We start from the raw sequence: 16,362 nt of genomic DNA, 5'->3' as shown, positions 1-16,362 counted from the left end.
TTTGTCTTTTCAATGTTTTGTCCAGAGCCAAACACCAATCAGTAAACATGGCCGACGTCATCCAGGCAGTTGTGTTATTTCGATACTCGCATGGCAAGAATTTCACATGTTTAAAACACTTGACTTCCCAATTATCAGTAGCAGCAACTTATCGGTTCTGGTCTGGTTACTGCGAATGAGGGCTGTTAATCGTTCCTTGCTCTTTTTGCCACCAAGACAATTCACACCTTTGAACTCCAGTGTGCGTTCTGGCATGATTCGATAAAATATCTGGTTCAAACTCTTCTAGGACATTTTCTAGCATTTTTTCCCCAGTCACTCATATTTGCCTTGATTGCCTCATGTTTCTTCTCAAAAGAATGTACTGTTAACTTTCTCTTGCGTGTCAGAGTTAAAGCACTGGATCCAGCTACCCACCCCAGGGCTCAGACTGGGTCCTTCACTGGATTGCTTGCAGCGTTTGTTCTCCGACATTTTGCAAGATGAATGCATAACAAGTGTACACTCTTATATTTTTATTTAAAAATTTGGACTTAAAATAACAAGTTAAAACCACTCATAGTAAGAACACCTAATCCAATACCTTTATATACCCAATCCCACTTTTATTGTTACCCGCTTTTGATAACTGCCACGGTTTCATAGGCCACCACTTTCAAGCGACCGGATTAAATAAATACTAATTAGGCATACTTGGCAATAACAACAAGTTAATCCACTGGCCTCTAATGATCGAACACAAACATAATAAATTAAAAGGAGGCACTTGGCTTGGTTTACTGCATTTATCAAAATAATTTTATTAAATAATTATTATTTTAATTTATGGAAAATACGTTTTCAACTTTGACAAAAATATACAAAACATATACCGTAGTAAATATGTCATATGGGACCACATAAGTTATTTGACATAACGTGTGTATATTTATGTCAAAGTTTAAGATAAACATACAAACTCTTACATGTTTATATAGAGAAACGGTTCGGACCCACTTCTTGCTTTGAGATAGCGTGACGTTTGAGAAAACAGAGTTTGACATATAGAGAGTTTACTGTATATTCAAATGGCAGTACATGTAAGTATATTACTTACCATCATTACTTGTCCTACATGGAAACTCTACTTGTCAGTGGTAATAGCCAAAGTTGTGAGTTATTTTAATAACCATCCTGCTACTCTGTGGTGATGTAAGGATTAAAAATTCATATCTTAAAGGGACATACCCTAGTTTTTAATTTAAAATTTAAACAATAAGGTATATTTCTGACTATTATAGCTGTTTTTGGTAACTAAGTCATACTTTACTTAGATTTTATGGTTTAGATTATCAAGTTTTGTACATTCGAAGTGGTTTTGGTCATCCTGGTGTTTTTAATATGACAAAATGCATTTCTCATATTTTTAAAAACGCACGTGCCTCTGAGAAGTAACAGTAATGGAGTCGAGTTTTAGTCTATTTTTAGAAGGTATTTCACTATTTCAAAGTCACAGACTCATGTTTCACTCAACTGTAACTTTATCCAAATGTGTTACAGGTTTCTAGATTAGCTAAACTTAGTGTTAATTTTCAATGGTTGAAACAAGGGTCTGTCCCTTTAACTAACCTTTGATTAAAACAATGTTTACTAACCATAAAAGATGCAGTACTGAGATTGGCCAACAGGCAAAAGCCTATATTGTTATTCATGTATCTCTCTACAGACTTTAAGGAACCTATGGGTCTGTACTCCACCACCATGAGGACTGAAATGTTTTTTTGTCCTTGTCTATGTAAATAATAATGATAAAATATGGCTTGTGCCCCCCCCCCCCCCCCCCCCCCCCCCCCCTTACAGACTGTACTCCATCCACTAAGATTGTGCCCTTCACACCAAATATCATTCCTACAGGCCAGGGCCCTAATTCACTAAACTCTCACAACTTTGTGATCTCGCAGTGCAATGCTAAAAGACTTGCAAAGAGGATGCTTTGTTGTCTAGCAGAGCCTAAGAGACCATTTTGAGTTGGGCCCCTGCCCTATACTAAGAAAGGATTTTTTTTTTTTTTTTTACAATAACTATCCTATAGTGATCCCTGGAGACGTAATCACATAAAATTCATAAAACTAACCTTTGGCGATGGAACAACAGAAAAGGTCTGCATGATTCTGTCTGGGTATTCCTCCCTTATTTTGCTGATGAGCAGCGTTCCTAATCCCGATCCCGTTCCACCTCCGAGCGAGTGCGCAAGCTGGAAACCCTGGAGACAGTCGCAACTCTCGGACTCCTTCCGGACCACGTCCATGATGGAATCCACAAGCTCAGCGCCCTCTGTGTAGTGACCCTTAGCCCAGTTGTTTCCGGCGCCGGACTGGCCAAACACGAAGTTGTCGGGTCGGAATAATTTTCCAAAGGGTCCAGATCTCACCCCGTCCATGGTGCCAGGTTCCAGGTCAACAAGGATAGCCCTAGGGACATACTTCCCACCTGAAAATACATCATATAATGGGATAAAACTACATATTTGGGGTTGTTGACTTATAAATTGCTGTAGGCAGACAACATCACCGAGTCATCGACGACACAAAAGCTCCTCAACAGTGGCAAAATGTATACATGTGGTGTACATTATCTGACAATATTTAACATTTGCACATTTGAAATATTATGTCTACATACAGCAACATAACCTTTCAATCATGTTTATTTGCTGCAAATGTCACTTTAAAAAACAAATGCCATAGCTAGACTCAAAATTGCCATTGGTGGGCTGTTTCATCCATGGCAATTCGAGCCCTGATGTAGTGTAGCTATAGTAGTATTTATGTAATCAATTGATAAATTTTAGCACCATACTTAATAGAGGCGAGGGGACAGTTCATCTCATTTAGGGGTTTTTTTAAGTGTGTTTTCGAGTTCAGAAGTTTAATTTTTGTTTCCATAGAGAAGACTGTATTGTGCAAAAATAACAGGAAAAAGCGGGAGCTCCTGCCTCTGTATAGTAAACATCAGTTCCCTTAATATAGTGCATACCACCTTGGGCCTCTGTGTAATTCACATACTTTCTCTAAAGTTAGTGAATACCTATCCTGGGCCTCTCTATAATGAACATTAATTCTCTAATGTTACTGTATACCAACCCTGGGCCTCTGTATAGGAAACATTAATTCTTTAATGTTACTGTATACCTACCCTGTGCCTCTGTATAGTAAACACTAATCAAATATTTAAATACATTATTCTTTAAATTTATTTAGCACAATGGTACTGAACAGTTAGCACACAGGTTAATAACTCAAAACTATAAAGATGGCGTAATTAAAATGATAAATGTAACTAATTACATTATAGCACTTAAAAATGCATGGATTCGACGAATGATTATTAATAACCCAAAGTGGACTAATCTCTTTAAATCTATTACAGGTATATCTATACTCGATTTAATTATACATGGTGACTATCTCATTACTTTTAAACTTGAACGAATACTAAACAAATTTTGGAGAGATACATTACACAGCTGGTTACAGATACAACAAAAACAACAACCACGTAATATAGATGACATTTTAGGTATTAATATTTGGTACAACAGTAAAATATGTATAGATAAAAAACCATTTTTATATAAAAAATATCTTAAAACTGGTATCATATTTAAAGGTGATCTATTGAATGAACAAGGAGACTTCCTAAAATACGCAGATTTCACAATAAAATATCAGATACCTACGAATTTTTTGCAATACACTTCATTAATAAATGCTACTAAATCCTTTATACATAGCTTAAAGGGAGGGTCAACTCAAACAAGAGTCTTATGTGTTGGAAAGATGCATACCCGGACCACCAACACATACTGACACTTTAACAAATGAAAAACGCGTAATTTTAGAGTTAATAAAAAACATGATTATTCCTGTTAACTGGGGGCAGCCATTTTGTTTTGTTTTTGTGATGTCCGGTGGTATAGCTTGGGGTGAAGTGATATCAGCTCCGTCCATCTCCTCTATGCACAGTGTAAAAAATGCTATAATTTATGACAAGTCTTTTCGCTTTCATCAACCTGACTTGTAAAACAACATAAATGACTTGATAGTATAATAAATTATTTAACTAAATATATTTCATTTTGCATCAATAGAACGAAATGGAGTTATAGTATTTTTCTTTTTTTAAAACTCCAAAGAAAAAATGCATATTATTAGGCCTATTGGTAGGGTTCGTTTCAGCAAATACGACCACTCACAATACCCAAGTGATAATTTTCTTTTCTTTGGGACGACATAATTGGTCAATTTTGTGATTTTAAATGGGAAAGTCTACTTAATCAAGGGTTTGAGGTTATCACACAAAATACCCTGTGATCTTAATAAAAGAGGCACGTCTTTTTAGTGTGTCTAGACAGTGTTTGGGGACTGTCTAAATATACACCTGCCAATCAGGAACCACAGGTACAGGCCATGGAAAGAAAAGACCAATTAACCAAAGAAACACTCTTTTGTTTTTGTTGTATCTGTAACTATTATTTCAGTTTGGTACGTGGGTTAATTTATGTACAAAACATAATACAGATATTTCAACACTGACAATTTTGTATTGAAAAATAAACCACATATACACGTTGCTGTGTTACTGGGATGGATATTATTACAGAACATTGCGATGCATTTGCAAAAATCAGGTATGTTTTGTTTCTTCAGTTCAAAGACTAATTCCTGACGTGACATGTATTACGTAACCACCAGCTCGTCAGAGGGCGTATTCACTGGGATGGTACAAAATGGCTGCGCCCGTTATATATAATAGCCGTCACATTTAACCATTTTATTAATTAACTATACGATTATATTTGTTGACATTAAGCAATAATGTTTATTATATATCCTTGAATATGCATACCAGGCCAAATGTCTTAATTGTCCCTTCCTTTAAAGGATGATATTTTTACATCATTACAAAATCCCATTTTCCCATTTAAAACTACATTCCCTGGAATATTTTTATTATTTAAGCATATAGAACAGAAAATCCAATTACGTTTGGTGCATATATGATGCCACACTCCGCATTGGTTTCACTACGCTGGCTTATCCAGGTCAAAAACAAAGCCAGTATTTTGAAAGTGGGACACTTCTGACAGGCTCGTACCGAGCTCGGTTTTCATTGGCTTATCACAATAAGAGATCACGTGAGATTTCGCAATTTTTTAACAAATTTAACTGTCTTGATTGAGGGGTCGTCTCATATCTCCAAAACATATTTATATCCATAGAGGTATGGTACAACGCCTTTCCAGGGGTTGGTGAGTGGGGGATTTGCCGTGAAATTGGCATATGCGTTACATGTAAGGGGGTGTTACTAATTATGTAATGCTCTAGGGGTAGAGGAAGAGGGTACTGTGTTCGATTTACGTAACATTTTTCAAGACTATATGTTATTTTTTTTCATTACTTAGACCTAAAAAGGTGTTTTTTGGAAATGCGCGGTCAGTCTAGGATCAATCCCCATCGGCGGGTATACAAAAAGACCATGGTATGTGATATCCTATCTGTGGGATGGTACATATAAACGATCCCTTGCTAAAAAAAAATGTAGCAGGTTTCCAAGGCGCGTGTGCAGGGATTTCAGCGGGGTTGGGGTCATAGATTGTGTTGAGTGAAGTTTATATGGGACCATGCTCCCCCAAAAAATACATTTCAATTTTTTTTAAGCTTGGGCAAGTAAGGGTTTCGACCTCCAGTACCCTCCCCCTGCACATGCACCCGATTCCTCTCTAAGATTATATGTCAAAATTACCAAATGTTAGACATCCAACAGCATTTTATTTACGGTTCTATGGGGTCGGATGATTATTAAATTAATATGCTTTATCTTTGATGTCGTTAAACACCCCCCCCCCCCCCCACACCCAAACTTTACCCTTTCCAAACAAAATAATATTTATTTGAATTTGTCGATTTTAACACGTAAAATTAAGAAGTGAAAACATTCATTGTCTATTTTAGTATATTTTAGTTTAAAAATATATACATGATTAATGTGTTACTAGTATACAAACTAGACTTTGAAAGTTCTACTAACACTTTATAAAATATCAATTCTGAAATAGGAAGGTACGACTGTCGATAATACGTTGTCAAGATCAAACCGGTTTTAACTAAAGACTCTTGTACCGTATCCTCAACCAAACGTTCTTCGTACAGCGCAAGATTGCTTTTGATTATTTGAGACGAACCCTACTATTTGAAATTGGCAAATGCACGTGTTAACTGAAACTGACAACAGGCTGTCGTTTGTGCTTTGCCGAGCTATGGCGGCACAGGCGACGAATCAAGCATATACGTTTGACGATATCCGTTCATAGCAAACACACACACCTTTTTTAAAAGTGCATTTCAGCTTGTATTTCACATTTGTATATGATGTTATAATATGGTAACCAGAGAATGTAACTTTAAACTAAGCATGTTGTTAAACGACAAAAGTGGCTGCAAACATATATACGATATACTAAATACTAGAAGAATAATAATACCAAATGCACAAATAAAATACAGGGCTTCTAGAATTTTTATAAAATCAACTAGCCATGGGATCAGTGATTTAAAAAAATTACTAGCCACCATTAAAAATTCACTAGCCCTACTTCACTTTAAAGTTAATACAATTTTACTAAATAATGGGAATAATGAAATGTCACCTAAAGAGGGAGATAAAGCTTAAAAGCACTAACATTGGGGGGTTAGTGTGGGGGCAGGATATTCATATTTACAAAATAGACTTAACTGCAACATTTGACCCAAAACATTCACTAGCCATCGGGCATGGCAATGGTAGTTATTTACTAACCCAACATTGAATATCATTAGCCATGGGAGTGGGGCTACCATAATCTAGAAGCCCTGTAAAATATGCAAATGAGGGGTTTATATATAATATACAGGAATGGGAAACGTTTTATACTCTCCCTTTCCATAGCCTGAAAGATACATCCTTAGCATGGTTTCAATATAAAATTCTGCACAGAATCCTGGCGACTAACAAATTCTTACATATGATTCATTATATTGATTCTAATGCTTGTAGCTTTTGTAGCATTTATCCAGAAACACTAGTACATTTATTTTTTAAGTGTGACAAAGTTCATAATTTTTGGAAAGAAGTAAAATCATGGTTTTATGAAAAACAGGAAACCAAATCAATTTCAGCAAAGATATCGTCATATTTGGTATAACTAATAACAAAAACAGTAGCTTCATAAATTGGTTAACTATAAATATCAAGTATTATCTACAGTATGAAAATACAGAAAAAATGTTTAAATATAAATAGCGTTAAAAATATGTTAAAAACTAAATTTGATATCGAAAAATATATTCTTTTTAAAAATTGTGGCTATGAAACTTTCCATAAACAATGGAATCCTTGGCTTGACCTTTTTATTGAATGAAACTTAACAATATCACTTTTCACCAACAGAAATTTACCTTATCTGGAAATAGATTTCGTCCAAAGCAAACCTTCTTAACTGTTTTTCACAATATTGCCTTCTTTCAATGTTTTTTCTTCTCTTCCATACACAACATGTTTCTTACCCTTCCAAGCACTCTTTTTTTTCTTTCTATCTTCTTTTACTATTCTGTTTTGATTTTAATTTAAATTAGACCTACATCTTATACATTATCCCTATACATGTGAAATAATAATACAGTAGTAGTAATGGTAATGGTAAATTAATTTAATTTTCCTTTCCTTCAATCTTTCAATCTTCTTTCTTTCTCTCCTTCCTTCTCTTTATTTCTATTAGTTCTAGCTTCTGTGTTAACCCCATAAAACTATGAACTATGTTTTACATGTATCTATGTCCATTATTACTGTTTGATTAATGTGATATATATATATGTACAATGTTTAATATATTAAATGATTGTAAAGTAGCGATACCAGGGCCCCAACCCTGACACTGCTATATGTTTTCTGGGGTCAATAAACTTTATTAAAAAAAAACACCCAAAAAACCCACATTAATTCTTTAATGTTACTGTATACCTACCCTGGGACTCTGTATAGTAAACATTAATTGGCCTCAGATTACAGTTATCTTCCCATTTGGTTGTCCAAAATCAGGAAATTTGTCCGCGTAAGTAGCCTGCTGTTTGACTGTCATTATTTCAAGATGGACAGCTTTGAAGTGGCAACTATTTGACTGAAGTGGAGACAGGGGAGAGCATGTAGTTTGTAAACATGTGTAATTTGTTGACATTGAAGACTTGTTTGTGGCAATTCCAGCCCATGCAAAAGTAGTGTTTTTTCTGTAAAATGGGTGTACTCCAGCCTGGTTTAGAGGGTGTGTTTGTTTAAACCAATATGCTGGGAGAAAGAGCTGGACAACAGGGGTTGTCCTTATCAGGGTATATGTCCCCCAGGTAGGCAAAGGTACATACAGAAATCCACGGGCCTGCTAATATTAATAAAAATGTTATAGCCACTAAGGCTATATAGAAACATATAGCAAAATTAATTGTGGTCTGAGGCCAATTCTGTAATGTTACTGTATACCTACCCTGGGCCTCTGTATAGTAAACATTAATTCTGTAATGTTACTGTATACCTACCCTGGGCCTCTGTATAGTAAACATCAATTCTCTCAAGTTGAAGGTCTGAATCACCGTGGTATGTTCCTGTTGGATCAATGCCATGTTCCTCAGAAATAACTTCCCAAAACTGAAATAAATTAAAAAAAATTAAATAAATAAATGAATGGACGGATGGATGGACACACTAACAAGGGATGGATATATGGATGAATGTATAGATTCATTAATCGAGTGATTGATGCATTAAAGGAGGAAGGGATGTATAGATGGATGGATGGATGGATGAATGAATGCATTAATGGATGGATAGATAGATGGACAGACATATGGATATTAAATTCTATGTACAACCCCCCCCCCCCCCCCCCCCATTTTAAATGTAAATTCACAGAACATTGATGTTTTGTTGATGGGGGTTCGTTTGTGGGTTTGTTTTGTGGGTTGTTGGTTTGTTTTTTGAGGTTTGTTTTGGGGGGGGGGGGGGGGGGGGGGGATTGGACGGGGGTGAGGGTCTGTTCTGAGCACAGGTAGATCTTTTATAGCACAATGTTATTAACAGCTACTAGAGTTGTAGAAATATTGCAAGTTATTTTACTGCAATTAAACCTTAACATTTCAGTGTTTGTATTTTAAAAAGCAAATTGTAATATGAATGTAAGGCTAGATTGCAACTTTATTATTACTGTTTTACCTATATAAACATAGATTTCAGCAGATGCATAATCAATATACAGTTCCTTGAACCATCCCAGACCTCAACACAGTCTGTGTGTATTTCTAGATCAGCATAAATACGAGGTAGTGAAATAAAAATACCTGTGTGATGTTACCTGTTAGATATTAGCTGAAAAAACTTCCTGAACACCTGCCAGTTGTGTTCGGTATTGAGGAATAGTGATAAGGTGTTATAAACATTATAACAATGTCAGACTCGGTGTACATGTCAGAATGGTTTTTTTTTTTTTTCTGTAAGATTGACTCGGCTCATAAATTGTCCATGTATTTTTATGTGATATGTTCATTTAACTTCTAGCAAGTATGATAAAACTATTATATGGTATTTGCATGAAAATTCACAAATACATAATGAAATGTTACATAATTACTAATACAAGTAGGTTCTAGAACATTCAAAGTTACTGTACATTAAAGTACACTTATAACAGACATGCTTAGAACGAGCTACTGCATAGAACGAACTGATCGTAAAGTCCCATTTTATCTTCCTATATATTAAAGCCGCACACCCTAGTTCCATCCAGCGAAAATAAATTATAATTTGGTTAATCTACAAACCTGTATAACACACTTAGATCACGTTTTTATCAAATGGAGTGAAAAAGCAGGTTTTATATCGATAAATACCATGGGAATCCCCATGTCCCAATTGCTTGAAATAATTTTGAAAGTTAGTATTCTGATGTCACCGGTAGATGTCGCTTGAAGCAAAACAATGCCTATGTCTCGACAAATTTCACAGACTTGGGGTGCGTTACTTTCACCTCTCCTGGACATGTTCCAACTGTTCTGTCCTGGTTGTATCCCCTCTCCAGATATCGTAAGACTTAGCAAAATTATTGGTTTCAAGGGTTTGTAACATTTTGTATTGAGACACTTACTTGTCTGAACTTTAATGTTACTGAAAATGTTAACGAACTGTGAAGAAAAATCTCACAAATGAACAACAAGCAAACGACAACAGATGTTGATTGCGCGAACCGTGCATGAGAAAACAAACCGAACCAAAATGATAACGGCCACGTGGTATACCAACGTCTGTGACTTTTACACAGGAAGATTCCCTCTAAAAATAGATTGGACCTCGCTTGCTTAACGTTTTTTTCTCGAGTGCGCGCGGCATTTTAAGAAATACAAAAAATGCATTTCGTGGTTTTACAAACATCAGGATTACCAGGATTACCAAAAAGCACTTCAGGTGAATGGAAATGTGTATTCTAAATAATAAAATGTAAGTAAAGTGCAATTTTATTTGTGAAAAAATGGGTTTAATAGTAAAAAAACAACGCTGTAATGGTTAACAACTAGCCATAACTAGGGCGTGTCCCTTTAATAACCGACTTGTGCAATTGTGTACAATGAACTACTGCTATAACTAGCTATCATCGTCCCTTCCGGTTCGTTATAACAATACATTACTGTATTTTATAATTATTTTTAGGATTAACAGAAGTACAAATAACCTGCACAGATTGATCCACCAGATCCATATTTTCAATACACATTACATTGGAAAATACTGAATTATCAGAGCTACTATTTTAGTTAAAAATAAATATAGATTGCAATAAAGGGTTTTTGATATTTTACTTAGTAGGCAGGGTGTGTTTTTACAATGAATAAGTAAAAACAAAAGTTTGTATTTTATTCTGGGTAGATTGTTTATGCATTTATGATAGAGAATTTGAATAAAAGCTTGATGTAGAAACATGATACTTGACACAACGCATATAATATTATAATCTGAATAGGGTTGGATGCAGGACTAATCTAGGAAACTGGTGCCACATTTAAAAGTGATATTTACAGTATTCAAAGAGGATGTACAATATACAAAGTACACGTACACTAACATGGATATTACATACCGGTACAAGTACCACATTAATTCTTTTTTATTGGTTTTATCTGTTCTACACCCCCAGCATTCTCCTCAAGATCTGGAGCCTGCAAAGAAGTTAGCTAGTATCTCATATTTTGTTTTTATTTTTTAGAATTTATTTCAAGGTATAATGTGAACCTGGAAAAAGAAAGAAAGAAATGTTTTATTTAACGACGCACTCAATACATTTTTTATTTACGGTTATATGGTGTCGGGCATATGGTTAAGGACTACACAGATACTGAGAAAGGAAACCTGCTGTCACCACTTCATGAGCTACTCTTTTCGATTAGCTGCAAGGGATCTTTTATATGCACCATTCCACAGACAGGGTAGTACATACCACATCCTTTGATATACAAGTCTGGTGCACTGGCTGTGAACCTGAATAATGATATTCACTATACAACTACAACAATGTAGTTAAATATACAGCTAGTTCAGTGTAGTTAAATCTATATCTAATACAATGTAGTTAAATATTTACAACTAGTACATTGTAGCTAAATCTATATCCTAATACAAAGTTGTTAAATACAGGTGCAATACAATGTTGTTAAATGAACCACTTAGAACTACTATGTAGTTAAATACAACAGTACAATGTAGTTAAATCTACAACTACTACAATATAGTTAAATATATGACTACTAGAAAATAGTTAAATGTAGTACATGAAACAAGTTTTATTCTGTATTTATTTGGTAGCAAACTACTCTATCAGCAACATAAAGGTTATGTTTAATTGCCCTTGTTATTCGCATTCTGCTAAACAAGCCATGGTATCTAATGGTTACAGTGAGTCACTCAGATAAGTATTTGTAAGCAGATGCTGTCAACTCTTAACAAAAAATAGCACAGTTTAACGTGCTACTTTGTAGATACAATTTGCTACTGTCATACACAGGTGTATAGGTACATGTATATGTTTGTGTGTGTGTGTGTGTGCGTGCGTGAGGTGTGTGTATGTATGTATATATGTGTACGTGTGTGTATGTCGTGTGTATGAGGTATGTATATATGTGTGAAGTGTGTATGTGTGTGTCTGTGTGTGTGTGTGTGTGGTATGTATATATGTGTGAAGTGTGTGTGTGTGATGTGTGTGTGTGTGTGTGTGTGTGATGTGTGTGTGTGTGTGTGTGTGGTATGTATATATGTGTGTGTGTGTGTGTGTGTGAGAGAGGTATGTGTGTTGTGGTGTGGTGAGTTGTGTGGTGTGTGGGTATCTCTCTGTGTGTGTGTTTGTGTGTGTGAGGTATGTGTGTGAGGTATGTGTGTGTTGTGGTGTGTTGTGGTGTGGTGAGAGTGTGTGTTGTGGTGTGGTGAGTTGTGTGGTGTGTGGGTATCTCTCTGTGTGTGTGTTTGTGGTGTGTGAGGTGTGTGTGTTGTGGTGTGGTGAGTCTGTGTGTGTTGTGGTGTGGTGAGTTGTGTGGGTGTCTCTGTGTTTGTGTGTGTGTGTGTGAGTGAGTGAGTGAGTGAGTGAGTGATACATGTATGCAGTATTCTATATAACACTGTGTGAAGAAACGCAAAACCACATTGTCGTAACATTTGGGAATTGATTTAATTACTGAATGGTGAGTCCGATGTGTTCACAATTCACTCTAGTCCATTGTGAGTAAGTGTGTCAAGGTCATCTGGAGTCAATACCGGGTGTGTGCCTCCGCGTGTGTTGTGGCACTGCCTGCCCATTGAAGCAACCAGAGTACGGATGACGTCCCGGGGGATGGTGGCCCCACTCGGCCTGCATGGCTGCTGCCAGCTCGGGCAGGGTGGGGCTGTGGTGTTGCTGTCGGAGGCGTCGGTCCAACTCGTCCCATAGATGTCAATGGGGTTCAAATCCGGTGATATCGATGGCCAAGGAAGGACATTAATGTTGTGTTCTGTAGGAAAGCCGTTGTGAGACGTGCTGTGTGTGGCGTTGTCATGTTGGAACACTGCGTTGGCGTTGGCCATAACTGGAACGATGTGTGTGGAGGATGGTCAATGTAGCCCTGTGCATTCAGGTGCCCTGCACGTGGACCAGGTCAGTTCTGCCAGTGTGTGAGATGGCTGCCCACACCATGACACTACCCCCGTCTGTCCACTTCCTGCACGCAGTTTGCCGCATAACGTTCACCACGACGCCTATACACGCGACATCTTCCATCATGACGTCGGAGCAGAAATCGGGACTCGTCACTGAACCACACCTGTCTCCATCGCAGTTGAGGCCATTGTCGATGAATCTGGCACCACTGCAGTCGGAGTCGACGGTGTTGTGTGTTAAGATGACACCTCGAACTGGACGTCTGGCACGAATTCCTACCTCACGTAGGCGGTTCCGTACGGTCTGGTCGGATATCCTGCGCAAACCTGGTATTGCTGCGGCTGTGGAGGTGGCAGTAGTCAATCGTTCCCGAAGGTGGCGTACCCGGATATAGCGGTCCTGCCCGGGGGTAGTGACCCGTGGTCGACCGGATGGGAGGTCACGTGTTGATCCATGTTGCTGGTAACGGTCCCACAGTCTGGAGATGGTGCTTGGGGACACATGCCCTGGCAACGGCCGTTCTGAATTCGCCTGCGTCTAGTCGGCCGATGGCATTGTTTCTCTGCGGTTCACTGAGACGTGGCATGTCTTGGATTGTCAACTGTCGGCCAGATACAGAGGCCAGGCAAGCGAACACCCTGCACTTTTATACTGTCGGTGTTCATGTTGCACGTGCAGACAACGCACGTGCAGTGGTGACATGGTTTGCACGTGGCTGCGTTTTTACGAATATTCACATTTTGGAACTTTATTGTACAGTAGCTGCGTTTTATCGAATGTAACCGTGGGAATGTGTTTGGGACATGCAATGACCGTATATTCACAAAGCATGAACCGGTAGGAAACATAAAATCGGAGTTATAACCCATTTGTACCCTTTTGCGTTTCTTTTTTTGAAGAGTATACATTACAGATGGTTTTGTAAAACTAACTGCAACACTTTGGTTTGTATTTTTAGCATGCTCTGGGTGGACATGTTCACAGACATGCAGCAAAGCTTATTTCCACATCTGTGTGATCTACCTCACCTAACATTTGATCTTTAAACAGGTGCTTTTCTTTTCACATGCAAAACATGCTGGTGACTACATGTCTTAGTCATTTGAATGAATGAATGAATGAATGAATGAAAGAAAGAATTAAAGAATGAAATGAATGAATGAAATGAATGAATGAATTAAAGAATGAATGAATGAATAAATGAATGAAAAGAATTTATGAATTAAAGAATGAATGAAATGATGAACAAAAGAATGAAATGAACATTAGTTTAACAACACCTCAGCCCAGTTTAAACTACAGATATTTTGTGTCTAACATATGCCAATGTTGGGTATTTCAAAACCTTGGTCAGGAATATGAGAGAGAAAGCCCACTAATGCTGCACAACGCCTGGATACTCCTACTAAATTCAAACAAGACTGTTTTTTATATACACTTTATTATAGACAAAACAGCACCTACCAAATACTTTATAGACAACTGGCTAAGATGTAAATCCACCACCCCAAAAAACACCAAACCCAGCAACAGATGATCAGTCCACAAAAGGACATATGTACAAAAGAATGGAAGGAAGGAAATGTTTTATTTAACGACGCACTCAACACATTTGCGGTTATATGGTGTCGGACATATGGTTAAGGACCACACATATACAGAGAGAGGAAACCCAGTCACCACTTCATGGGCTACTCTTTTCGATTAGCAGCAAGGGATCTTTTATATGCACAATCCTATAGACAGGATAGCACATACCACAACCTTTGATATACCAATCATGGTGCACTGGCTGGAATGAGAAACAGTCCAATGGGCCCACCAATGGAGATCGATCCGAGACTGACCGCGCATTAAGCGAGCGCTTCAACACTGGGCTACGTCCTGCCCCCAAAAGAATGGACATACAGACAGACAGACAGACAGACAGACAAATAAACAAATGAATGGACACTTTATCATGATGAAACAAACACACCATCAACTACTGGGTGTTAAAAACAAAATGAATAGTTGATAAACTAGTTTATTTCATATCTGTACCGTAACACTATTGTTGAAGATGTAGATTATTTAAAAAAAATCAACACCTGTGAAACAATGCAATTTGAACTTTTTATGAGTTAGGGACAGGGATTCGAACCCACTACCGACAGAACTTGTACATTGTAAACAAGTACAATGCATTAGCCCACGAGGCCAAGCATCTGCATAATCAATTGAACATGTAATTTAAGCCTTATAAACCCGATACTAGTGATAGTAATGTATTCTGGCGGAACACAACAAAGATTGTCGGAAACTAAATTGGAAATCACAGGTTACATGTTTAGCACGTGTATCACGCTTAATGCCATCTATCCACTCCTGAGGTTTTCTTGACCGAATCGTTCAGGTTAGGTCTGAAAGGATCCTACTATTTTGGGTTATTAGTTTTCATTAAAAAAGATCAAACAGAAGTTAATTTAGCAGTCCCGTAATGTTTTAAAATGAATAAGGGATTAAGTTGGAGAATACATGGTTAACTGTCGATTCTTGAAAAATAGATTCTTGAATTTTTTTTCGAAAGAAATGTTTTATTTAACGACGCACTCAACACATTTTATTTACGGTTATATGACATCGGACATATGGTTAAAGACCACACAGATATTGAGAGGAAACCTGCTGCCGCCACTTCATGGGCTACTCTTTTCGATTAGCAGCAAGGGATCTTTTATATGCATCATCCCACAGACAGGATAGCACATACCACGACCTATGATATACCAGCCGTGGTGCACTGGCTGGAATGAGAAATAGCCCCATGGGCCCACCGATGGGGATCGATCCCAGACTGACCACGCAGCAAGTGAGCGCTGTACCACTGAGCTACGTCCTGCCCCATTTTTTAAAAGAATTGACAGTTAACCGTGTATTCTCCTCCATTACATAAAATACCAACATATAAATACTATAATGTTAATCATACATATTCAGTATCACTCATAGTTGCATCCGTAGATGTTTATCTCAAGGCATTGTTTTTTAAATTAAATTTTGTTTTAATTAAAACTAATTAATTTAATAATTTTGTATGTTTTAACATATATTGAGATGAATATTCATAGATGCAACTAAAAACCATG

General features: G+C 37.2%; 1 protein-coding gene across 3 annotated transcripts in view; it reads right to left on the bottom strand.

Annotated features, from left to right (window-relative positions):
• LOC121388230 (tubulin beta chain-like) overlaps positions 1-16,362 on the bottom strand; it is a 32,012-nt gene that overhangs the window by 5,389 nt on the left and 10,261 nt on the right. The window contains exons 2-3 of one of the 3 annotated variants that reach the window (XM_041519497.1): positions 8,604-8,712; positions 2,114-2,469 (exon numbers count right to left, since the gene is read on the bottom strand). In XM_041519497.1, the coding sequence (XP_041375431.1) occupies positions 2,114-2,469; positions 8,604-8,712 (465 nt within the window). Of the gene's footprint in view, positions 1-2,113; positions 2,470-3,122; positions 3,141-8,551; positions 8,570-8,603; positions 8,713-16,362 lie in introns of those variants that run through there. The other 2 variants (XM_041519498.1, XM_041519499.1) reach the window with 2 other exon arrangements.

Source organism: Gigantopelta aegis, chromosome 14 (genome assembly GCF_016097555.1).
Source record: "Gigantopelta aegis isolate Gae_Host chromosome 14, Gae_host_genome, whole genome shotgun sequence".
Classification (NCBI taxonomy): Eukaryota; Metazoa; Mollusca; class Gastropoda; order Neomphalida; family Peltospiridae; genus Gigantopelta; species Gigantopelta aegis.
The sequence above is the reverse complement of the archived record's forward strand: the minus strand, read 5'-3'. Positions and strand labels throughout refer to the sequence as shown.